Source organism: Poeciliopsis prolifica, unplaced genomic scaffold (genome assembly GCF_027474105.1).
Source record: "Poeciliopsis prolifica strain line A6 unplaced genomic scaffold, Auburn_PproV2 SCAFFOLD009, whole genome shotgun sequence".
NCBI classification, from domain to species: domain Eukaryota; kingdom Metazoa; phylum Chordata; class Actinopteri; order Cyprinodontiformes; family Poeciliidae; genus Poeciliopsis; species Poeciliopsis prolifica.
This window is the reverse complement of record NW_026562384.1, coordinates 9,422,733-9,448,729: the sequence shown is the minus strand read 5'-3', so window position 1 is coordinate 9,448,729 and position 25,997 is coordinate 9,422,733. Positions and strand designations below refer to the sequence as shown.

At 39.8% G+C, this 25,997-nt stretch overlaps 1 protein-coding gene across 1 annotated transcript; it reads left to right on the top strand.

Annotated features, from left to right (window-relative positions):
* Nucleotides 1-296: 296 nt before the first annotated feature.
* On the top strand, nt 297-25,997 carry LOC129362516 (ras-GEF domain-containing family member 1C-like). Its single transcript, XM_055034062.1, has 14 exons — nt 297-583; nt 14,559-14,780; nt 16,024-16,146; nt 16,277-16,414; nt 18,538-18,759; nt 19,738-19,812; nt 21,301-21,399; nt 21,751-21,853; nt 22,212-22,291; nt 22,377-22,472; nt 22,554-22,649; nt 22,728-22,851; nt 23,763-23,835; nt 24,286-25,997. Exons 2-14 carry the CDS (start codon nt 14,565-14,567, stop codon nt 24,308-24,310), a joined length of 1,470 nt encoding a protein of 489 aa, XP_054890037.1. The 5' UTR covers nt 297-583; nt 14,559-14,564; the 3' UTR covers nt 24,311-25,997.

The window sequence follows — 25,997 nt, the reverse complement described above, 5'->3', positions numbered from 1 at the left end:
TGCTACCAGAAACATTGGTTGCCTTCAAAATAAAAGCACACAGTCTTGACCTGATTCCAAACCAGCCACAGACTGATAGACATTACAAAACATCTTCTGTTTGCCAAACTTTTGAACTTTGCCTTCTGACACTTACTCGATAAAATCCATAGGTTAACATGATTTCTCAACAAAATCGTCCACATCTTATTTTGAAAATCCAAAGAGGAAGCAGCACCATTTCAGCAGCTTGACGCCTGTGTGAGTAGTCCTCCCTCTCCTCCGCTTTGCTTCACCCACTTGGCTTGGAGGACGTGCGGGTGCACCTTGCAGTCCTCCGTGTCTCCGTGGCGCAGAACGGGAGGGTAGGCTCTCCGTCAGGGTTCGGAGCATCTTTCCCGTCCGGAACCAGAACCTCCAGCCAGCTGTCATTCGCTGCACTTTTCTCCAGCCGGCGGCGGTGCTTCTTGGACTCCACTTCTGCCACTCATGCCGGCTGAATAAACTCATCGATCACCAATTAATCTGGGAATATCTGATCTCCTGATTCTTACTTTTGGACGCCTGTCGGATCGGGGGATGCGGATCCCAGTTTAGTACTGTGGTGAGTACACTGGGAGAGCAGCAACTAAACCACATTAGCGTATTAAGATTGCGCTCACGCCCACAGCCTGTGCTGCGTGTTCGTGTTTATGAGGTTGTGGATGAACGTCTTTTCGCGACCGAAACTTTACTGGACACGCTGTGCATGAGCTCATCAGTCATTCTGCTGTAAATAATGTGGCGCGCCTTGCATCCCTTTACTACCGTGGAAAAAAAAAAAACAAAGCAGGGTGAACCGTGAGTCAGCTGCGTGCAAGCCTGTTTAAAGGAGAGCGAGTCATCACGTCTCCTACCTGTTATACATTTATATAAGAACAAACAAGCATGACTGAGCAGAGAAAACAACACGGCAGAGATATACACAAGTTCAACATTTGTCACATGGTATTCTGCTGGGGATTCAGGTCTGGGTTCACGTTGTTCAAAGCATAATTCCCTCTTTATTTATTCTGATTTGTGAGTGAAAGTGTATGGAGATGGTCTTGGGCTGTTTGTGCGCCCTGCTGCCAAATGATTATGTGTAAAAAACAATACACACTAATAACACTATTGTTATTTCTATCTTGTCATTAATGTTAACCCCACAAGTCTTCAGATTCATCATTTGCTCTAAAGTAAAAAAAAAAAACACAACAAAAAAACTGAGGAAATACTCAATAAAAAAATAATTTGCAAAAATGGCATAGGTTAATTGCTTGACTTACCAAAACACAAAGCAGTTTTGGTACTGAAAATAGCGTATTTTAACTACAAGAGGCACAAAATTAAAGCAAATGTTTCAGCAAGTAACACACTTTCTCCACTTAAATTGCAAAACAACTGAACCTAAACTTTCCGATGAGATAAAGCAGAGATCTGCCAATATAGTAAAGCTTCGGTCTTAAGCTTCTGGTCTGTGGCTTATTGTATGATACTGATCTGAAACGAAAACCATAGTGCCACTAAAAACCTCGCTGGCGATGGTCTTGCATGCTTCCACCGCTCCATCACCGTTAAGTTTTTTGTTGTTTTTTTTTTTGTTTTTGCTGAGCCTCATGTGTCTTATGCTAGTGTATGGCAGCATCTGGGTTAAGCTGCTTCTCTTGCACTCACTCTGATTGACTGAGGCGTTGCTGTCATTGACCCCATCCGAGGCGGGCTGCAACTTATTCCGGTTTCAGGTTGCGGGAGGTGTTAATAATTTAACACTTCCTGGGCAGATGGACTGAGCTGTGCCTCAGTGTGACCCAGGGACCACCAGTTGAGCATCACTGTTGAACGTGAATGCATCGTCTCCTCCTGCTACGAGAGATGCACGGTTGCTTGATTCACATAAGAGTAAAGTTTTCAACTCTGTGTTTATTTAATGAGAAAACTGCAAAGCACACACTTGCTAACAGAGGACATGATGCACTAAGTGCTGCATGCGTCTCTGTCCTCGGAGTCGTATGCAGTCCTCCTCTGCATGCTCTACTGGAGGATGTCAGCCTTTTCAGCACCCGGTGATGCAGCAGTAGCTTATAGAGCATTTATCATCTGCCTTTCAAAGCTTAATGCAAAATGAATGAAAATAAATGCAGCTGTGTAAAGAAGAGTCAGGTGGAAACATGTTTTTATCCAGATTGCTCCTAATATTATTTCTGCTTTTGGAACTTGCAATACACACCCTACAGTCAAAGTCTCTGCATCATGTCTTCTTGCTGTTTGAGAGGCCATTTAGAGTGTTTTGGTAGAATATAAATAACACTGAACAGAATTACATGGGATGGTTGTTTGGGATGATTAAAATTAAATCATGCCCCGCTCTTGTCGCATCATCGTCTTCTGCTCTCCGGTGATCAAGCAGCTCTTTGTTCGGGCTCTTCTGGGTTCACCGCTTCAGTTGACCTTGTCTGTGCTCTGACCATGAAAGACTGCTTCCCTAAGCAGCAAGAACAGACATGAATTAAAAGAGACAGCTTGCTCCGGCGGTGCTGAAGACAGGGAGTCATGCAGGTACGAGCCACTGAAAGCAAGGGTCGGTCAGAAGTCAGCGGTAACAAGAACGCAGCAGGTACAGGCAGCAGTTGGGTCTGCAGGGGATAAGCGCGACCTGGTGGATGAGGGTGCGAAAGACAAAAGTTTTTGGAGAGCGAGGTCAATCTTTGAAGATCATTTTAGGGCAGATTAATGTGGAGGGAAACCCAGAAGCTGTTTGTCTGGAAGAGATGACAGTTTTGTTGTTATTAGGAGGGTCATAGCTGTGACTACAGGGAAGGAGTTTTGTGTTTGCCTACAAAAAATCTCACTATTCTGCTCTGAAAACATGATGGGATTTTTCTGTTGTCCTGTGGCTGAGCAGTCTCTCCGGCAATGGGATTCATTTGGTTCACTTGGATGGGACTTATTGTTCAGAGGTGAGTTTAACTTATGCCATTGTTAAAGACATTACAGTATTATTGCTAAATACTTTTGAATTTAGCAATAAATTCAAAAGTTCTTAGATTTTTTTCAAATTATTAATTGTGTTTCTTAGGAGTAGAGATGATGTAATACCACTATAAATACATACAGGGTTTCCCTCAGTGTATTATAAGCCTGGTGGGTCACCAGGCTTTTCTTGCCCCACCAGGCTTTGCATTGCTAATTTATCTTAGGTATTTTAAAACTACTGCCTTTTTTAAGAACTTATAGTTGGTGTTTGGATATTAATCGTCCAAAAATGTGTAACTACCAAGTGATATTTTCAAATTTCCTGTCAACTTTAAACATTTTTTAACTCAAAACATGGCGGCTGGCTGGATGAATGACAGCCCTAATGCCCCGAGCACTGAGCTTAGAAAGTTTTCTGGGGGAAACCCTGACATTGCTCTACTAAAGTTTTAGAACATAAATTTTCTTTATAGTATTGACATTTTAAATTGGCTTTTACATCTTGCAGTAATGATTAGCTAGCTAGCATTACTAAAACTGTAGCGTGTTTGGGTATTTTATAGAGTGAAGCTCCTTACCTTAACGCCGACGTTCCTAAATGTTTGATGACAGAAAGAGGCTGAGAGCTGGAAAGCATAAAACAGAGCCACTTGTTGGAATACATCCAGCCTTCCTGTTATCTTCTGAAAGTCTTATTCTCTCACAGCTTGAATGAGATGAACAGAGATGTCTGAATGTAAAAAGCCAAATAGCAGTTCTTTGTGTTTCCTCTAAATGTGTTTTTTAAACACTTTATGGTATTGCAGCTTGTGCAACAAAAGTGTGTTTTTAGGTCTTCTCTGCTGGCTGATCTCTAATTTTATCACTATCCCAGTAACATTTGGCAATAGCTCTGATATTTTGATGCTCAAATCAAAGGACATCCCAGTGTGTTTTGTGATGCAAGTTTAGGGAAATGGGGTGGCTTTATCAAAGCAGCAACTACTTTCCTTTCAACATTAAAGTAAATACATTCAACAATCACAACAGCCATTAATGTTTAGTGCTGTGTTATAATTTAATATATTATTTATATAATATATTTATAGTATACTGGTTATCATTAACATTCTTAAGAAAACCATTGCAAGTGCTGGAAAATAACATGTCGCAGTTCAAACCTGTGGAAAAACTTGAGATTTTGCATCACTTATCCTTTCCTCGTGTATTTTTTTGCTCTCTCTCACTACAATGCTTGTGAACTTGTCCAAAGGTTGACAGAGTAAGAGACCCAACACTGTGATGGCTTGTGCCTTTGACAGGCCTTCAAACGGGCTTTGGCTCCATGACAGCTTCGCCTCTGACACAGGGATGATAAGGCTGATCTCGCCGAAGGGTCGCGGCAGATGGACTTCACGTCTGGAATCGTTCTGTCGTGAGAGACGCAAAGAGAAGGAGACCGAAAGACGGAGGGCAAACAAGGGATTCTGGGGAAACACAAAGAGAGAGGAGGGAGTGTCACAGTAGAGACACAACGGGCATCTAATTACCTCCCAATAGGAGCTTTGACTCCATGGAAACAGCCTGTGCTCTCCAGAGCTGCTCTCACCTCCCTGTATGCTGTCTTATGTGCAGCTATTGGCGGTCAATCCCTATGGATTTAGAGGGGTCGCCGAAACAATTGAAGCTTATTAGATCCCTGTTGTGCTTCGTAAACCATTGCAGGAAGCATTTAGCTTACTTCAATCAGTAGAAGCTCATAGTAATAAAATTATCTATGGATTTGTACAATTTCTTAGTTCAGGTGTTACACCAGGTAGCCATAAATATTCCAAATCAAAACCTGCTGAACCTAATAACAACTTAGTATGCAAAAACTCCTATGTCTGTTTTATCAGTTTATAATACCTGTAAAGATAGCAAAGATATACATTTGTTATATTTTTTTACATTTCTCCTTGTATTGCATCTTATTATTGCATCTGATGATAAATTGAAGCATTAATTTTGAAATACTTTGACTCTTTTTATCTTTTTTTAATAAAAAGAGCTTTTTATTTAAAAAACTATTAAGTAGGTTATTTATCTCAAAGCTAAATTCAGGCTAAATTTAATTCAAACGTGTAACACGAGTGTTACTCTGATCTTGTTGCATTATTTGTTGGCCATGTTTGTTTTTGGTTGCATGTATTTAAAAATTATCCCACTTGAGCAAAAATGACTGAGATATAATGTGATGAAAACCAAAACTAAAAGAGACTCGACTTTGAAGTTTTATGTATTGCTTAGCAATGCATAAAGACCGCGTAAGAACTGATCTCACAACCAGGTTTCTAGACGTAAACTTGTAAATGCTGACAAGCTTCTGCTCATGTGGCAAACCTATTTGGAAATCTTCAAGTATTTTGTTGTAAGTGCCGTATATCACCATGCTACAATACATTGTTTGTAAGGGAGTGTTGGCAGCTGACATTTTGCTGTAACTTAGGCCTGGTTCACGCAGCTGTTGTCCCACCCATCCTTGTGTCCAGACTAATTTATGACAGCAGCTTCTGTGAGTAAGACGAATCGTGCTGCAGGTCTACGACAAATTGTTCAGGAAATCCAAAAGTCTGTCCTGAACCTCCGTGGATCAACAGGATCTGAAGTGCACAGTGATTTTCTGATTTGCCTCACCGCTAATCTGTTTCATGGTTTAAAAAATTGTATTATCAAGGCATATTGTGTTGTCCACATACCAACCTGGAAGTAGTTATGTTTTTGTGCATGCAGAAGGGAGAAGGCTCCCTTGAGCAGACCATGCCACTAATTAGCATGCTTCTACGCCATACATCAGCATCGGCACAGTGCATAACCCCAAATCTATCAGCTTGTAATGAGCTGATAGATGTAGCTTAACAGGGAAGGAGACAGCCGCGATAAAATTAGTACCATGTGGTTATTAGATGTGCATCTGTTTCAGTCTCACTCATTAGCTCATGGCGGTTTGCTGCGCTGGTTTGAGTCAAGGAACAGGAATGAGATGCTGATGACTCTGTTTGGAGGGACAGCTGACTTATGTTGTCTTGTAAAGAGCAAGAAAAAAAAATCACAAATACCGGTTAGTTACGTTTGACTGCAAATTTAAATATAAATAACACGTGGCTTCTACAATCACGGGAAGGATTAATGTGCACAAATTTGTACTCAGCTGTAATTATAGGTAAGTAACATGATGGACTGACTAAACCTATTGTGTTTAGTTCAGTTAAATGGACCATTTTCAAACTGAAAATATCAATTCAAATAAGTGTTTATTCCCCACATGTGAAGGGGATTCAGAAGCTGGTTCTGGGGTTAATAGTGCTAAATTACACAAAACTGTCACAAACTAAAGGCAGGATTTAGTGGGTTTTTTCTGTAAAATTTTATCATTTTTCAGTTGCTGCTTTGGGTGTGGAATGAAAAAATATCCAAACCCCTATAGATGTTTCACATTTTGTCACATTAGAGCCATAAATTCAAGTGTGTCTCATTGGGATTGCATGTGACTCACCACACAATATAAAAAAATCTAGAAAATCATGCAGAATTTATTTTCTCAGTTGTGCTCATATTGAAATATAAAATCCAGCAAAAGAAATTGAATTTTGTGGTTGTGAGATGATAAAATGTTGGGGTATGAAAGTTTATGCAAGGTTCTGTGATTTCATACTTTCTTATTTTTGTCACATTTGCACAGAATTGTATTTCAGATGTGGACATGTGGACTTTTTAAAAGAAATTATGGAAAAATAGGGGCAACACAGAAAAAAAAAACAGGTAATAGATGACACAACATGGACTAAGATGGATTTTGACTGGGTCTGCCTTTCTGTGAGCCCATACACCAACACAAACACTTGGATGCACACAGCTGGCCATGAAAGGAATGAGGCCGAACACACACATGCAAAGATCATCTCCATGGGCGGAATTATCCAGGGAGGATTTCACTGATGGAGCTGGTGTGTGTGAAACAGGTGCCAAATTATGAGTGTTCAGTTAGTAAAGGGGAATTACAGGGGAACTCCAGTAAGGAGGATTGAGGGGAGGTGTGTGTGCCAGTCGATTGTAATTGTTGCTTCTGTCAGGCGTGGACCTCATGGAGAATCAGAGGAATGAGTGGAATACGTCGCATGTAATTCAGTCCTGTGTGTAGCTGCTGGGTGGGAGCAACTGTGTGTGCGTGTTTCTTTTTTTTCCTTTTTCCAATACACAAAGAGCTCATTTGTTGTCTATTACCCTACAGCAGTGTACTGGGTTGGTAGTGCGCAAACAGATACATGCGTGGCATTTTGTGGTCGCTCTGTGGTGTCACTGGGCGGTTTAGCAGCCAGGTTGGCTCAACTCAGATGCCACAACATTCAGTCCGGACGCCAAAACACATTTGGCCTCCCGTGGAGACGGTTGGACAGCCAGAAAGTTTCTCATGCCAGTAGCTCCTGCTGGGGGAGCAGACTCCTGCAGGGCCATCTGTACTGGACACGTTAGAAAGTAGGGTGTGAAGAGGAAGATTCAGCAGGAGGATGAATCGAGGAAGAAGAATGACAAAAAGGGATTTTCCTTTACCTTTACTTTAATTGACACTGCCATGTGTTTCTCTCTCTCTCTCTCTCTTTTTTTTTTTTTTTACATTTCAGCTTTCAAAGAACTGAGAGGAAAATTTAGGCCAAAGTTGCATTTCCCTGTGGTACATAAAATAGTGTCAGGCCCCAAAAATACGCAAGGATCTGCTTTTTATGGAGCAGGCTTCTAAAATAGCTAAAGTGGAGAAGTAGTGACGTGTTGAAGTGGGTGAAACATGTGGATCCTAAATTAGAAAGGAAGTGTTAGCGCATGTAAATCAGACGGTAGTGGAGGAAGCCGGGGGGGAGCTGTATGCCGACTGCAGTGGAAAAGCGACTTTATTTAGTCTGACAAGGCACACATGTAACAGTAGAGAGCCTAGACTACTGTATCTGCGCTACACCCAGAGATGTGCCTTCTTCTCTCGAGCAAGTTTGAGGTAGCATTTTTCACCACTTGTTTTAATATTTATTTATTGTTTTGGGTTTTTTTTACCTCGCTTCTGCTGTGACTGCTGTTGAAACCAGGAAACAGCGACAAAAACAAAACAATGTTGCTGCAATACCCCATGCTGGATATTCGCTGTCCTCAGATGATGTGCTGCTCTTCAAAGAGCCGCGTTGCATCAGTCGACTTTTTCTCTGAAATACTTTGTTCCAAACACATAGAAGTCAAACAGCTAGATAAAGTTGAAAAGTGAATGTACACAAACACTTGCAATGCATACAAATGTCTAGTTACATAAAGAGATCAATTTCTTAAGACATAAGTAATGGACTGGTATGCAATAGTTGGGGCATGACAGCCTTGAGTAATACTGCAGTGTAATGGTATTTCCAATGAATAACATGACTTGGATGCCGTTATTTAACAGGGTTAAGCAAAATGACTTGTGCTGCAAAAACTGCAGCTAGAATAACCTTATCTCAATTCAGTTTGTTTCTGATGAGCAAAAACAGAATTAAGACAAAATAAATTAGAGGTTTTAACATAAGCAAATTGACACCTTTTGCAGTTTTGCTTTTTAGAGTATTGCACAAATATGTCAGATTTATAATGGAGTGTTAATTAGTTTACTCATTTAGAAGGTCTGCAGCAAAGGCTTTAAAGTAGCGCTACTTCAAAAAGGTGATGACTGGCGCTGTTTTAGTTTCTACACAACTTCTGCCTCAGTTTTTTTTTTTCTTTAGATTAGAGATCTTTCCAAACAGTGATACATTGATTAGAAGAAGATTTTTTTTTACATTTTGATCTAAATGTGAAGAAATGGAGGAGTTTTTGTGAAGCATCATATGTTACTTCCACCCAGTAACATAAAGTGCAGATACATGTGGGGAAATTCATAGAATCCCACTGTAATTTGACCAGTTTCGTTGCAGCAATGTTAGGTAATTATCAGCTGAATTAATTAGTGATGGCTTATGTTTAACTTTCAGCTTGAGCTGCACTGCGTTGGTCTGTGCTCTGTATTACCAGTGAAACTGCCAGTCACTCTAGTGCTGGTCGCAGTCCTCTCCCCCATCAGAAGATGTTAAGATGTTTAAAAGCGATGGAAAACTTTGGCCCACCTGGATACTGGTAATCAGCTGAGTTTTCATTCCATCTAACTGATAAATGCAGTTTGTCTGAAAATTTGTATCCTCTTATCACCTGATCAGGAATAAGTTGTAATCTGAACTTTTAGGGAAATGAAAAAAATTATTTTACACCTGAAGAAAGCAATGATAGTATGCATTAAGTGTACTTTCTTTTGTTGTTTTTTTTAATCTACTTAATTACTCTAACAAAGTTATTTAGTTTTTTTTAAAGGATTTTAGTCACTATAAAAAGAGGACAAGCCTGCAGTCACGCTACATCTCCTAGTTTTAGATTTTGGGTGATTTGCCCTTCAGCATCAGTCAATTAGGAGTGAAATTAGAACATGCCTCAAGTGATTTTTACCATGCTTGCTACTTTCTTCATTGTGTGTGAAGCGGCTCTACCATAAAAAACAAATCTTCCGAGGCTTTAGAGAGCCAGTGAGCTACTACTGTACATCTGCCCTTGTTCGGCCTTTGACCCTCTAATGGAAAAGGTCAGAAGGTTGCTAATGCAGATTGTTCTCAACCATTAACGCCTCAATAAAAGAGCCAGTTCCTCATCAAGTCTTGATGCCAACGGTGTCATTTGTAGCCGTGCTATTTATAAGGTGAGGCAGGTTTTACCGAGACTAAGTTTGAAGCTACTGCAGAGATTAACTCGGTCTGGTCGCTGCTTGACAGCTCAAAGCAGGAATGCCATTGTTCCATCAAGACATGCCACACACACACACACACCCACACACACACACACACACACACACACACACACACACACACACACACACACACACACACACAGAGATCTCCAAAGTCAAGGGTGCTGACAGAAAAAGTGGGTAGATCTCTCCCCCTCAGATGGCAGTGATAACAGCTTGAACAATGACACTTACTCAGCTGTCTAGACTAAATGCAGAGACGCTTTCCATTGGCTGGCAGCTGGAGATCTCATGAGGGAATCGGAGCACTTTCAGCCGCGCTCACCTGTTCTTAGCTGCTTGTTTCTCAGTGTTTTTTCATGCATTGTTGATGCAATATGATGGGCACAGTGGGAGCTCAGAGCATAGAGTGGTATGGAAACAAGTTATATACAAAGTGCAGCTTTATGTTTGGATGGGTTCTTGACAATGCAAGAAAAGTGGTGGGAGTGTTGAGGCTGTCACTCTGAACACTGAGCTGAGAGGCGGCCATGGGGAAGTTGGAAATTACTCTGGGGTAAAACCGTAACTTTACTGGGAGATTTGTTTCAGGTTTAGGTGCATGGAAAGAAAATAAATAAAGAAGGTTTTAGCAATCAGTGAGGCAGAAAGTAGAATCAAGCAATTTATGCTTAATCAGTCCTCATCAAGCAAGTCCTCAAATGGACTTGAATTTCCTTTTCCTTTTCAAAAAATGCAATTTTCAACTATGAAAGCATCAACCAAGAGCGCATAGTTTAATACACTTTCCTGAGTTTAGTAGAAATCATATTCTCAAAAAAATATCAGAATAATCTTTTGATTTCTTTTCCTTTTTTGTTGCATTCAAAATGACTTAGATTGTCAGATTATGTTTGTTTTCCTTGAATGTACTTTAGTTTTCAGAAAGAAAAGTAGAATTAGTCTGATTTTTAGCTGGCTGTTCATCCCTTAAAGAACCTTTATCAGCCATGAAAAAGCCTGATATATACTTCTCTAACACTTTTACATTATTTATTCTGCAAGCTGGGATGACTCAAATCCAAAAAAACAAACTGTTTCTTCGGAAAAAAGAACAAACGGGGAAAAAAAAGCTCAGATATAGCTTTTTCAAATGGATTTAAAAATGTTTCTAAATATTTTTGCAAGACTTTTACATGGTTTCTTTTGAACACGTAAGGTGATGATGTGTTGATGATGTGATATGACGTCATGCTGGGTGAGAAAAATGTAGCGGCACAAACACATCATACCAAATGTCAAAAGCCGGTCGTGCACATCAACATTTTTGTAACTTTCTATTCATGGCGCGATTACTGTTTGTCAAACAGGAAAAACACCTGTTGGTAGCGTCTGAAAAGAATTCATTTGTAAGCACATGGACTGTTCAAAATAGTCTTAAAACAAAGAAATATTTAATGCAAAATGTTCAAAGCTTTGTTCAAAACAAGCCAACACTGGAGGTGAAATTGTGATGTCAAAGTTGTAATTTGAGGAACAAACTTCCTCAACCTTCTTCTTCTTGTTGAATGTAGACATAAATTTATATGCAAAACTTTCTGCTTATTAAAAGGAGAACTGCAGTGGCATGGAAGTGTTTACCTATAATGCAAGACAGCAGCACAAATGTCTCATACCAGCTTTACTCAGTCTCATTAGTGACTGTAAAATTCTAAGTTCTGACATGTTCCAGGAAAAATATCACAATTACAGCAGCAAATCTGCACCTGAATGAATAAATGAGACAAAAGTCAAGGTGTTTCAGGCCTCCCTGTTTAAAACTTAAACCGTACATGTTTATCCTGTTCTCTGTTATCTGAACCATGAAATCATTCGGGCTCAATCCTAACGAAACAGACAGACAAGGTCACAAACTGATGACTGGTTTATTTACACGCTCACTGATGAGTTGAGTTATGCTCACATCCTGCAGGCTGGCTGGCAGAGCTGTGATGAAATCGTAAATCAGAGCCTGAAAACTGCTGTGGGAGGTGTGGAAAGCTGAGGAATACAAAATCGGCTGCAGATTATTACAAGAAAGAGAGAAAATGATTGATGTTGTGCTCACGTAGAATCGAGCTCAAAGACACGCCTTTGAAACAATCAGACGCAAAGTCGTGTGGAAGTTTGCGTGAAATACCTCAAATAATATCACAGAGACGATCAGAGGCGGGCAGATGTTTCTACCGTCATGAGGAAGGTTCTTTTAGTTCCCATAAATTATTCCTTTTATGCTGCTGTTGTCAAAGAGGAAGGCTGGATTTGATCATGTCTGGGGATTTTTTGATACAGAGGCATGTTGTAATCCAATGCAGGGGAGGTTGCTGAAAGGACACCCCAGGCTTGGCAAATTGGGAAAATTTAATTGAGAAAAAGGGTTGAACTGTTTTGAGAGGAGCGCAGCTTTTCTGCAGCACTGATAAGCAAATTTAAGAGCTGCTTTGGGGGGGTTTCTTCTGACTCTTCACAAATGGACAGATTAAACCTGCATCACTGGGATTTTCCCACTAAAGTAATAAATAATGCCTCAACTAAACTAATTTAGTTCACACGGGTTACCAGGGAAATTTTCTGTTATAGTTCTGTATTTTACTTTTCCGGAAAATGGAGCAGGCGGATGCCGTGTCGGCCCTCTTTGAACTCAGACGTTATGAGACACATATAAATAATGTCAACAGTAGCTATAAGTAGAAAGGAACACCACAATAACGGCGCACATGAAGACTGGCTTCCCATCCCCCAGCCCTTTGTCTGCCTGTCTGTGTGTATTTGTGTCTAGGTGTGCAAAAGTGCATGAATAAGTGCAAAAAGGTAGGGGGTCAGTGGAGAGCTGAAACCCTGATGAAAATCTGAGACATGAGTTTTGTTTTATTTCAGCATGGGGATTGTGATTGACCTCTCACCCCTGGAGCCCAAAGGATAGGAGAGTAAAATCAAAGTAGCAAACCCAGAATAAGAACAAAATGGTTGTGCATTCTTTCAAAAATGTAATGTTTCTTTGATTTGTTGGAGTTAAGTAAAGCGCTACCTTGCAAAAACATTTGCAACCAGAAACTTAAATATATTTTCTCTAGATTTTTTCTTTTCCTTTTTACAACACAAACCCTCAAAGTAGTGCAAAACTGGAGCATGGATGAAAAATGATAAATTATTTCCAAACACTTGTAGAGATAGAAATGGTGGAGTCGTAGCTGAGAGTTCTGCATGTATTTTGAATCTGCTCTGGCTGTTGTCTTGACTACAAACAGGCAGGAGATACAGTGATTACTTTTGAAATCAGTATTACCAAAGGTTGCACCGTCAACACTGGTGGTTTACAGGCTGTCTTCTGTCGCCTGGATGTAGAACTGTTTTGTTTTTAGGCGCTCTGGTTACCTAGAGATTGAAACCAACTCTAAAGATGCAGGTGGACGTCATCAGTTTTCATCCACGATAGACGAGGGACACAGATTCTTCTGCACGTCTTTTTTTGGAAACTTTCTTGTTCAAAGCTCTTGCAGTACACAAAATTTCTCCTGTTTGTGAGATGAAAGTGATAAAACCTCCACTCTGAGAATAACGGTGCTCTCTGGTTTGGTAGCTTGTGTGCACTGAGAAAGGCTCTTTGATTTTGTGAAGACAAAGAAGTACAGGGCAGCGGTGGGGCCATGTAACTGCTCGCAGGGTAAAGCGGTCTCCACAGCGACTCTAGTGACCCATTTTTATTCTCCCCTGTCTCTTTGGGAGACAGGGGAGAATATCTGCTGTGAAGATTAACATTGAATAGGAAAAAGCTCAAATTTAATCAGTAAAAATAAAGGCCTATACAGACCCAAGTGGATCAAGTTGAGAGGAGAGTGAGGAAGGATGACTTAACTTCATCAGACATGATTTATGAACATTTATACTTGTTATTTATACTTATTTATACTTGCATACAAGGATAAATAAGGTTAAAATAAATCATCTTATTAATTAATGATGCATTGATCAGTCTTCTGATTGATGTATGTGTTGCAGCTCCTTTGAGAAAGGTGGTAGTTTTCTATCCAGTAGAAAATAAATGAATTAAAAGATCCCCATAAAGCCATCAAAGCTTATGTCCCATCCTGTAACTATAATTTCTCTACTCCAAAAACTGCACCAAAGTGCACGATCTCGGTTGTAGAAACAGAGTTCTTAGTTTTGAGGCATTTATTTTATATTAGTTACCGTTGTACTTTATTAAAGTATGTTGCGCTGTGTTTTGTAAACTTTGAATTGAATTCTTTAGCTTTTTTAGCATGGATTCTGTCAAATCCATGCTTCTTCTTTCTCCACTACAGTACAGAAAGAAGAAGCAGCCAGCCACCTTCAACAAACACCATGGAATAACTGTGCAAATAGTTATGGGAATTCAGTGCAACATAGCTCTCAGTATTTTATTCAGGTGAACAAAAATTATTCTAGCAATTTTGGCAGCTTTTTGGTCCTATGAATAAAATATCACATGGCTACAAGAAACATAGGAGAACTAATCAGGATGCTGAGCTGAATGGGTTGTCAATTATTCTTCACTATTCTGTGAATCTGAGTTTGTCTTCAGTCCAACTCACTTCCCTTTTTGGACACCAGATTTACTGTAGATAGTGGGAATGTCCACATATCTAACAGCACAATGTTTGAGTTAGTATTTGTTGTTATTGCTAGGAAGGTATGTGGAGACGGGCCTACATTTACATATTTCCTTTATTCCTCTTCCTCATTCTGCTTCACTCACAGTGTGTTTTCTGTGTTTGTGTTGTAGTCAGGAATGCCCCAGACTGTGTGCTCAGGCACCATGTTTACCACCTCCAGTGGTTTCAGCCCCCACCTGGCCTGCGCTGAGCCTGGGGAGGAGGAAGAGGATGGGGCCCCTCAAGAGGGCCCGGGGCCAGCAGCTTGTTTGGCTGACGGGCCTCCTATCACCTCTGCTTCCCTGGAGACGCTGATCCAGAACCTGGTGCCCACTGCGGACTATTACCCTGAGGTGAACTAAATTACCTTATTGAATTAAATGATGTCTTACTAATCCCCAGAAGAATGTGAAATGGTTAAAAGACTAAATATTGAGAATGAAGATGACTAAAGTTTAGGAACAGTGAGAAACACAGAGAGGCCAGAAAACAATTACATAATACAAGAGTTCAAACAGAAATGAACTCTTATTTGAACTCTTGTGGTTGATGACATGGACCAGCATTACTCCAGACTCTGTTTCCAAGAGCTGAAGTCCTCGTCTCCCTGATGATTGCTCTTCTTACATTCCTAAAGCTATTTTATAGGACTGGTGTCTGAGTCTGGAATCAAACTTCCTGCTTTTCCCATTTTTATTTCAACCATAGACTTCAGTTTTTACTTTTTCTTCTTTTTTTTTTTTTTTACATTGAAAAGAAAAGTAAAAACTGGAATTACCATTTGTATTCAAACCCTTTTTATCTAGTCTTAGTATCAAAACTATAGTTTTTTGCCTGGAGTTTGTCAAACATGCAGAACAAGATCAATGCCTAAACTGAGCTTTTTGTCAGTTTAGGCATTTGAGACCTACGAAAGGTCTCAAAAGTCTTGATAGAGTAGCACTGACTCTCCTTATAATCCAAATACATTGAACATAAAATCAGAGCTGCAATAATGTGGTTTAGATTCATATATTTCAGTGTCACAAAGGTTACACGGCAGCAGTGGTTTCTAAAGTATTTACTCGGGGGATGAAATCAAACTCATGCTACACTTTTGTTGTTGTAATTTGTATTTGCAATTGTCCTACTTTGAGATGTTGATTCTCATAAATGTCAAGCAGATTCGTTGAAGTTTAAGGTTTTAATGTGCTAAAATGTGAAAACGTTCTGAATCAGTGACTCAGCAACACAAAACTCTGTACTCTAAATTCCTAATATGTCTTTTAACTTTGTTTGAGTTCACACAACCCCCGATGAGAGGAAGCCTTTTTGTCTTTTTTCTCAGTTTGTTGATGACCTGCTTCCGCGTGTCTCTGTGTCAGCTTGATTAAAACCCTCTCTGTGATCAGCTTTCAGATAAAAAATCTCCCAAAACACTAAAAGACTGAAGTGCGGCCTGAGAGAGTTGTTTCAGTTTACAGTCTCGGTGACAGGCGTGCTAATTTGATTATTAGCCTCAAGTCCCTGCTTAGTTTAATTACAGCCAGCAGGGCTGCTTTTATAGATGCTGTTGTGGGAGCGTCTCGCTTAATGTCTTCCTGTCTCTTTTCACAGAAAGCCTATGTGTTTGCCTTCTTGCTCAGCGCCCGTCTGTTCATTCCTCCCGTGGAGCTGCTCTCCAGGGTATGTGAGCTGTGTATCAAGCAGCAGCAGCTGGATCAGAGCCCGCTCGATACGGTCAGTGCCGCGCCATACGTTTTTACACATTTTATGGTGTGTTTGTGCCCGATGCAGCTAAAGAGCAGGAAATCTCAAGAGCAGCCGTTTTTTTTTTTTTTTTTAACATTTTTAATTTGCTTATTGACAGGTTAAGGTACGCAAGTTTGGTCCTAAGATTCTGCAGCTGCTGACAGAATGGACGGAAACGTTCCCAACAGACTTCAGGGACGAGAAGATGGTCGGTCACCTTAAAGACATCATCCACAGGATAGCTCCATGTGATGAGGTACGCTAACGTTATCTTTCTACGGAGATGTTATAGCAAAATCTTGCAATTTAAAATGGACATTTTTTACTGATGGTTGCATGGAAGATGACTGTTTTCTTTCAGCATAAAGGCCCTGGGTTTGAATCTGACCCTGGGGTCTTTTTGCATGTAGATTGCAGGCTCTCCTTGTGCATGCATGGGTTCTCTCTGGGTACTCTGGCTTCCTCCCAATCCAAAAGCACAACTGATACAGTGATTGGTCTCTCTAAATTTTTCTTAAATATGAGTGTGTGCATGATTGTGTTGCCACTTGATGGACTGGTGGTGTGTCCAGCGTGTCCCCTGGAGCTGGGCTTCTCCCCCCTGCATGAATGAGCAGCTGCAGATGATGCACGGATCGATGGATTTTTTCTCATTATGGGATTTTATTTAGCAGTATTGGGGGAGAAAAGAGTTGGATGCAAATGCACACAACGCATCTTGAAAGATGTGAATATCATGAATTAATTTTCTACATAATTATACACTACCCTGTGTTGGTCTATCACATAAAATCCTTGTAAAATCTTCTGAAACTTGGAGCTGAAATGAGACCAAATATGAAAACGTTCATTGGCTCTGAATACTGCAAGGCTCTATGTATCGAGGACAGACAGCCTTGATGCCATTATGTCTATTTTTTTTTTTTTCATAATCCCCATTCATCTTACACCCAAATCTCCTGTTGTCACAGTTTAACTGAATTTCTGTTTTCGGTGAGCAGGGGACTGATCTGCAGTTGAGTTTGGCACATTGAAGACTGACAGAATCAGTGTTTAGTGTTTGGAGCTTGAAAAAAGTCGAAAAGTTGGATATTGAATCACACTCTCCAGAAGACTTCACCCTCAGGGTAGATGTCCTCAGGGAACCGTCGCTGACACACTGGGATTTCTTTGCTTCCCTGCATCTCAAAAACTGTCACAATTCAGAGGGATCCTTTGGCTTCAAGAGGAACACCCGTCATCCATATTTGACAAATTTGGAGTGAGAAAGAGTTGTCGTGTAAACAGAATTAATGAAGAGGAAGATTTCTTATCCTCTCTGACAGAAAAAGTCAGAGAGACAGTGTCAGCTGAGGAGCCCAGCTGTTGCACAATGTTACACTGCAGGAGAGTGGAGCTGAGGGAGGAGGCTATTAAAGGAGTGACGGTGAGGGAGAACAGAGAGAAAAGGGATGCGGAGCCACAGAGAGGAAAGAGAGAAGAAAAAAGGGGAAGGAGGAGAGAGATGAAGTCCGAGCACAAGAGGAAGAGGAGGAGGGGAGGCTGGGCAGGTGGTGATGAATGCGCTGCTATTTACAGCTGGCTGTCCTCAGCATGGGCGTGTGCATGCATGTGGGAGTTGTGGCTCTGGGTCATTTGTGAGACAGACTGACCTAATGGCCTCTGTGTGGAGCCATCTGCAAGGAGGGGCTCCGAGATTCAGGCATTCTTGAACACAACACGCCGAGCAAATCACTGAAACAGAAACAACCAGTAACATTTTAGCACTTTTATATGTTAATTCCTCGAAACTACGGTGTCTTGCAAAAGAATTGATGTCAAAGTTCAGACATAAATCCAATTGAGAATCAGTGGCAAAACCTAAAAAATGACGTTCACAGATGCCTGGTCTGAAATTTGATTGAGCTCCAGTTAATTTGCAGAGAATAATGAAAAAGCTGGAAAACACAATGCCGTTGTGATTGCAGCAAAATATGAGTTTTCTCATTATTATCTCAGTGGGGCTGAATACCAAATAATTACATTTTTTGCAAAAGAAAAAAGAAGAAAATTGTGAGACAGATGCTTTTCTCACACTTTTCATGAGTTTACAGATCACCAGAGTCTCTTCCACTTCTGCGCTATGCAGTGCTGCCGGTCTATCACAACAGATCTCAATGAAATCCGTTAAAGTTTTTGGTTTTGAAGTGAGAAAATGTTTAAGATTTTTATTCAAACACGTCACGCTGTTTCAGAGTCCGCACTACGTAGCACTCTAGTCATTCTGATTCACGCCTATCGCTGTCCTACAAGACCATTAATAAATTATTCATCAAAGACGTTATTGATAGCTTCCTCACTCATCTGCTCGTCTGCCCTCCCTGTTCGTCTCCTCTCTAGGCGTACTGGAAAACCCTGAACCAGATGCTGCAGAAGCTGAGCCAGAGGCTGGCCCTGATGAGCCAGGGGGAAGAGAGCATCATCAAAGTCTCCCTCAACGCCTCCTCCATCTCCGACAAGCTCGTGGCTTTCAAGACCAAGCCCCCGCCCATCCAGAAGGACATGCTCTCCATCTGCAATGACCCCTACACGCTGGCACAGCAGCTCACCCACGTGGAGCTGGTGAGTCCTGAGGGAGGCAGAGTAGTACAGAGGGGTCAGACAGAGGTCAGAGGAAGAGACGGTAACGAGGAGAGTGGATGCTCGGGAAAGTGAGGGCTCTAAGGGTGATGAAGCATTAGCCCATTTCAGGGTCCTGAGCTTTGGACAAAAATCATTAAAAGGAAAGGGACTAGGAGGTATGGCGGGAAAAAAAGTGGTTCCTAGGAATCACGTGTAATAAAGTATATATAACTATATATCATAAAAATAAAAACTGCAGCGTCCATTAACACATTTGACTGCACTTCCGTAGTGGATTTTTTTTTCAGCATGCCTGAGTAAGCCTGCACTCTTGTCTGAGTGGTGACATCACCACAGAAGTCAGCAAAATGCCCAGGGCTGCGAACACGGGGGATAAAACCACTGCAGATATATATGACCTGACAGCTTCACACTCTGACACACACACACACACGCACACACACCTACACACACACAGATAAAGAAGAGAGGCAGAGACAGACAAGTAGGCGTGTACAGCTCACACGTTCTGGATTTTATGATGTCTTATGAGGATTTAAACATTATGCTGGTACTGACTAACAACTCGTCGTCCGGTTCCTTATCAGATCTGAATTTGATCTCGAGGCGTGATGGGTCTATTGAGTCATTTTGAGTTGCACATGACTGCAAGTTTGCCACTATATTTTAATAGAAGTGGATATTGTCTCTAGTGCCGCTCGCTGGGTATATGATAGCAGTGAGTCACATCAGTGAGTCATTACTTCCTTCTATTGATTTGCCTCCATTACTGAAATGAAAGACTTATTAATCAGATGGCTCCAGCCCATGTGTCTGTGCCCAGTTTTACACTCCATGTTGTTGTGGCTTTAATGTATTTAAGCATTTTGTGTGGATTTTTTAAAATTATTTTGTAATAAATAAATACAATTAGAAAAACTGATGAAAATGCATAAAATATGACTGCATGTTTTCCAGGAGCATTTAAGCCATATTGGGCCAGAGGAGTTTGTCCAAGCCTTTGTTCAGAAAGATCCTCTGGATGGAACACAGGTAAGCTTTTGGGATGTATATTTATAAATATGTTTATATTTTCACAATTACAGCATATAGGGACTACCAAAGTAAAAGAAAAAAAATAAACTAAAAGAAAAACATTTAAACAGCTATTTTAGTAAGAAATAAGACTTAATAATTAATGAACTAGAGTTAAAGACATTTGCTACATGATTAGTAATAAGCTCTAGAGGTGCTCTGTACCACCCCAAGATGGTCTATTACTTTGAATCCACAAATTTACTAAATAATATATAAAATATACAGGCCAATTCAACATGCGGTACTCAGTAATCAGGTCTGTTGTTTGGTTTGAAACAGCAAGTTTGGGATGAATTCAAGTGAAAAGTGCGAGACAAAAGTTCTTGCCCAACATCAACGTCTGACCTCACAAATGCACTTCCAGAACAATGTTTATAAAATACCATAAACACACAACTAAACCTAAACCTTGTGGATTTCTTTCAAAGTGGATTTGAAGCTGTTACAGCTACAAGTTGTGTGTCCAGTCCATATAGTCTTGTAGATTAAAAATTTTATGTCACCTAAATTAATATGTGTGAATAAAGACAAACTTTTTTTTTTTTACAAGATAGTGCATTTATTTTACCGTGAATGTCTTTCTAAAAAATGATTTTCACTTATATTTTTTAGGAAAATTTGGATTTGTTAGATGAAAATAAACATGCAGAGCTATAATTTGGATTCCCTAACCATGCACATAAAAGTGAGCCATGATTGCTAAAAAATGTCTGAGCAAACCAGAGTATTCACTGACTAAAAGTAGATTATTTATAGATTAGTGATTAATCATAATTTTAGATACAATTCTACACTGACTTAGAACAATATGATTTTTTCCCAAGACATTGAAATGAGGCAATTTTAGATGTCAAATTTATAACAGTAAAATGTATCTTGAACTAGATGAATGATTTTTCTGAGTTTGAGTGAGGAATATATGTCACTGAACCTTCATTATCAGTAATGCAAAATATGCATACTTGAATAGTAAATCTAATCTCATTTGTCCAAGGAGGAGTAACATCATCAACACTGAAAGGTTATTTTGACCTTAAATTAGTCAGAAAATTAACTCCTTGGACGAATGAGACAACACAAAAACTGTGTTGATAGTGCAGTACATTCAAATTTATCTATGTATGTCAACCTTCAGTGAATGTTGAATGAAACAGCAAACAAACATGAAGCTGTTCCTCCATCTAATGTTGGACGTTTTGATGTAACCATTGAGATTTCTTTTCCCCTTCTTATGTCTTGAACTCCTGTTGCCTTTGCTGATCCTGTGCTGGTCATCTTCCATTTCTCTCCAGCAGTCCTGTCGTGTGTACTTGCCGCTCGCGGTCTTTGCCATTTACACTCTCAGAGGGGTTCAGCCTGCACATAGGAAGCTAATTAGTGTTGGTACAAATCACTGTAGTGGCTCACAACTTGTGTGCGTGTGTGTGTGTGTGTCAACGGCAGCCATCTTTCAGCGAGCAGAAGAAGAAAACCTCCAACCTTGAGGCCTACGTCAGATGGTTCAACAGACTGTGTTACCTGGTAGCAACAGAAATCTGCATGGTGAGGGAGAATGATGGCAATTCCCTATTCTGTCACTTGAGTTTAGAGAAAATACCACTTAATGTTATACTGTTCTGATGAGGAGCATTATTTTTATAAATTTAAGTAGTTGTATTATATGAAGATAATGTCAGAATACTGCTATGTTTATCCAAAAAAATTGCTACATTTTTCTCAATTTTCTTGAATATTTAAATAACCAAACCAATGGGTGTCTTACGGAGCATTACTGCCCCCTGGTGGATGCTTTACATAACTACAATGTCCTCTGTCAGAAAACTTTAATATACGCTTCAAGCAAAATTGAGAAAATTTAAAGGAAAACAAATGTATTCTGTGAACTTCTTTCAGCCAGCCAAGAAGAAGCAGAGAGCCACAGTGATTGAGTTCTTCATTGATGTGGCCAGAGAGTGTTTCAACATTGGCAACTTTAACTCCCTGATGGCGATCATTTGTGAGTTCTCGGTTTTACAGTGCATTCTGTGATATGCAAAGGTTTTAGCTGTATTATTTTTGTTGGCCTGTAAACAAAAATAGAAAAATGCTTGTCCCTCAAAACTGTCCTCCACAACTTCAGTTTGGCAGCAGAGATTGGCTAAGACAACTACACGTTCATTCATTGCTGGACCACATATTTGACTATAATCCTGTACTTATAAGTATTTATGCCAGAAAGGTGGTAACAGCAAGAACTGATTGGATTTCTATTTTACTTTTGTTTGCTCACTTTGGATTTTGTGAATTGTTCAAATGGACAGTTCTGTTGCTCACTATCCTTGATTTTTAGATAATAAAATTAATTTTCTCTGCAGCTGGTATGAACATGACTCCTGTAGCACGACTGAAGAAGACTTGGAGCAAAACCAAAACTGCCAAATTTTTTATTCTTGAGGTAAACACAGATCCATTCACAGACTTCTTAAAATAAGCAAGTGCTACCTTCAAGCTGACTGTTTTGTTGTTGTTCGTTTTTGCAGCATCAGATGGATCCCACAGGAAACTTTTATAACTACAGGACCGCCCTGAGGGGAGCTGCCCATCGCTCTCAGACTGCCAACAGCAACAGAGAAAGGGTGAGGCATCAGCATGACTGCTCATATTCAGAAGGTTTCCTTGCTTTGGTTAAACTGTCTTCCTGTCTTTGTCCTCCTCAGATTGTGATTCCCTTCTTCAGCCTGCTGATTAAAGACATCTACTTCCTGAATGAAGGCTGCGCTAACCGACTGCCCAATGGCCACGTCAACTTCGAGGTGAGCGTCTTCCCCACTTTTTCATTCAATTTCTTCCACGTGACTCAATATTTACTGTTTGGTTGGTTTTCTGTTTAGAAATTTGTGGAGTTGGCTCGACAAGTTGGAGAGTTTATGACGTGGAAACAGGTGGAGTGTCCGTTTGAAGAGGATCGCGCCATCCTGCACTACCTCCACACCGCTCCCATCTTCAGCGAGGACGGTGAGAACCGTTTCAGTTACGCAAGTCGACAGCCCTATTTTCCCATGCTCTCTTTCAGGTGTGAGAATAAAAGAGAAATTTGATTAAAACTCTGAAACCCAGATCATTTCTTGACTGACATTTATTTGTCACTATTGTAACATCCCATTGTTCTGTTGGTAATATTTTATTTGAAGGGGTGCACATAAGACTGATATGACACTTTCATAAACATGACACAATGCCTGTTATAAAGATGAAGATGATAATAGTTTACAACTGTTGTCATGAAATGCCATTCGGTAAATAATGACACTTTTAATGCAACGTTTCATTGAAACATTAATTAAAAAGACCATTAAAATTGTCAACGTTGCATTAAAAATGCAATTATTTACCAAATAATGCAAAGTTTACAATTTAATTGTACTTTAATGCAATTTTTAGTGAAACTTTGCATTGAAAGTGTAATCATTTACCAAAAGACACTTCATGACACCAGTTGTAAACGTCCATGTTTAAAACAGGTGTTATGTCATGTCTATGACAGTGTCATGCCAGTCTTATGCACACCCCTTCAAATAAAAGGTTACTGTTCTGTGAAATGGTTGCTAACACTTTTATCGAGTTAAAATAATAAAAATGTATGTTTTTTTTCTTCTTGATATAAAGCATAAATAAAATAAAATTTAGTGCTAAAAAATCCAAGAAGCATCAAGTTTAATTGATCTCCTTACATTCTGCATTTTATGTCAACAAATTTGTATTTCAGAGCTAAAAGCAAAGACTAACACGCTAGCACTCTGAACATTAAAATGTTCTTTAACACTGCAGCTTGCAAACTGAGTTCCTTGGCTGCATACAGTTTTTTTTCATTATTTATTTAACTCAATAATGTTCTAAATACATTTCTTTATCTTGCCCTTCCCCAGGGCTCTACCTTGCGTCATATGAAAGTGAAAGTCCTGAGAACCAGGTGGAGAAGGACAGGTGGAAAGCACTCAGGTGGGAATCACCAGGGTTGGGAACCACTGGTCTAGACTGTAGAACATGATCTACCTTGATGTGTATAAACACATTAGGCCAAAATTTATTACATATTGGCAGAAACAGGTGCAGAAATATTGCATGCGTGATTTTTGAAACGGTGTAAAGTTCTGACACTAGCATACAATTAATCATGCCTTAATATATATGGCAACTAGAATAATCACCGAAACATTTTAGTAATTTTGCTGAAAAAATTAGCAATGTTGATGAACAAAATAGGGTAAAATAGAGAGTAAATTCTCTCAGATGGAAGTTAGCTTAATGTCCTACACTCTACTGTATAGCTCAAATTATTCTTACCCTAGCAGATTTAGGTTTAAAGTAATCCTTTTAATTTACCAGTATGGTAAACCCCAACAAAGAAAAATTCTTATAAGGTTTCATAATCTTCTTTTGTCTCCTCAGGTCAAATGTTCTGGCAAAGACATGAGGCGGGGTGGGATCTAACTCTCCCACCACCAGACGAGGAGATGTGTGTGTTCTCTTTGCACTAAACCGGACTGTGAAGGAACCTGAAGCTGGTACTTTGGTGTTTTACTACAAAAAAACTCCATCAAGAGCAAAAAACAAACAAACAAAAAAAAAGGAAACAAGCATGATGAGCAGGATTCATCGAGAAGAAAAAAATAGAAAATGTCCAGAAAGGAAAAAGCGAAACGTTAAGCTATGAAAACTGGAATAAACTTTCTCCTTTCGGACACTAGCGAGAAGCTCTGGTACGTCGGAGAGGGACACCGCGTCTCCTTCCTCCTTCCCTTTATGTGTGTTTACTCTGTGGAGAAGTTTACTGCTGTAGAGACTACAATTACAGGGAAAATCACTTCATATAAATTCCTACTGATGCCGTCTCTCGTGTACTTTTCTCTGCTCTCACTTTCTTTCTCCATTTCCTCCTTTTATTCGAAGCCTGTTTAAGTATTTAACTTTTATCTGTAAAGTACTGTAACAAAACAGAAAGTGATGTAATGGGCGCTGGCTAGCCCTTTTTCACACTTAAAAATCCCAACTGAGGTGAAAATGAAAAAAAAAAAAAACATCATGGCTGTGGAAGGTTGTGTTTCATGTGTTCACATCTGTTGCACTGGAATGACTGGAGACCATGTTTCATCCTGTTATTTTTATTTATTTTGTTTTAGGGAACAAACTGGGCGGGGAGGATGAGCCTTTTAAAGTGTTTACTCTTTTTAAATGTATCGTGCCATTAATATCCTCAGAAACCTACTGTAATAGTGTAACTGCAGAAGCTATAGGTCAGCTGTAGAGACTGTGTACAGATGATAGTTCGACCCTCATCTTTCTGCTCCTCAGGAAGTTCTCTCCGACTGACGTTCAGTTGTCTCGTATATTTATTGAAGGCCCTCTGTGCTGACAGATGTAAAGTTTTTATTGTGACTTTTAATTTACAGAACATGAAGTTCGATGGCATGCGAAGTCAGGTGGATTCACAGGGGCATTAGTGTTTAAAAAAAAAAAAAAAAAGTACTTCACAGTGAAAATGCACTGTTGCATTAAAGAGAAGGATAATGTACCTGTTCCATATGAGTCACTGCTTATCATGACAATTTATTTAACTTGAAGTGTTTTTTTATTATTATTACCATTATTATTGTTTGTGAAATTGTGAATTTGGTAATTTTGCTGCGAGGAAAGGAGTGGGTGAACTGTAATTATTGGCTTGATTTAGTTTGTCATTGATTGATGTCAGTGTTTTCCCTGAAAAGCACCTTCGCCATGTCTATAACAAACTGGTTTAGCTCCTCCTAACTTATTTCTCATCTATTAACCTTTTCCTGTAACCTTCGCCCCAATAAGCTTGTAGAAAGACAAGGGTGTGATGTCAAGCCTACCATCCATCGTAATTTAAATAAATCCTTTGCCTGTGCTGTAAAACATGTATTAAATGACAATCACCTACAGTAGCTGCCATCAGTTTTACTCTTTATAAGCGTTATCAGACTGCCAACTCCATCAGGTTTTATTTGTCACATAAATACTGTATGTGAGCGGTCAGGAGTTGTCCTTCTCGGTGCAGGGACACCTTTGGCTTTGACATCAGTGCAGAATTTGTGACTGGTTTCTAAAAAGCCTTTAATAAAAGTAAACAAATGCCTACTCTC

Coding starts and splice junctions, on each gene's coding strand:
- LOC129362516 (XM_055034062.1), top strand. CDS start 14,565: ATGCCCCAGACTGTGTGCTCAGGCACCATGTTTACCACCTCCAGTGGT. Junction 16,147..16,276: donor ATCAGAGCCCGCTCGATACG/GTCAGTGCCGCG, acceptor GCTTATTGACAG/GTTAAGGTACGCAAGTTTGG. Junction 18,760..19,737: donor AGCTCACCCACGTGGAGCTG/GTGAGTCCTGAG, acceptor CATGTTTTCCAG/GAGCATTTAAGCCATATTGG.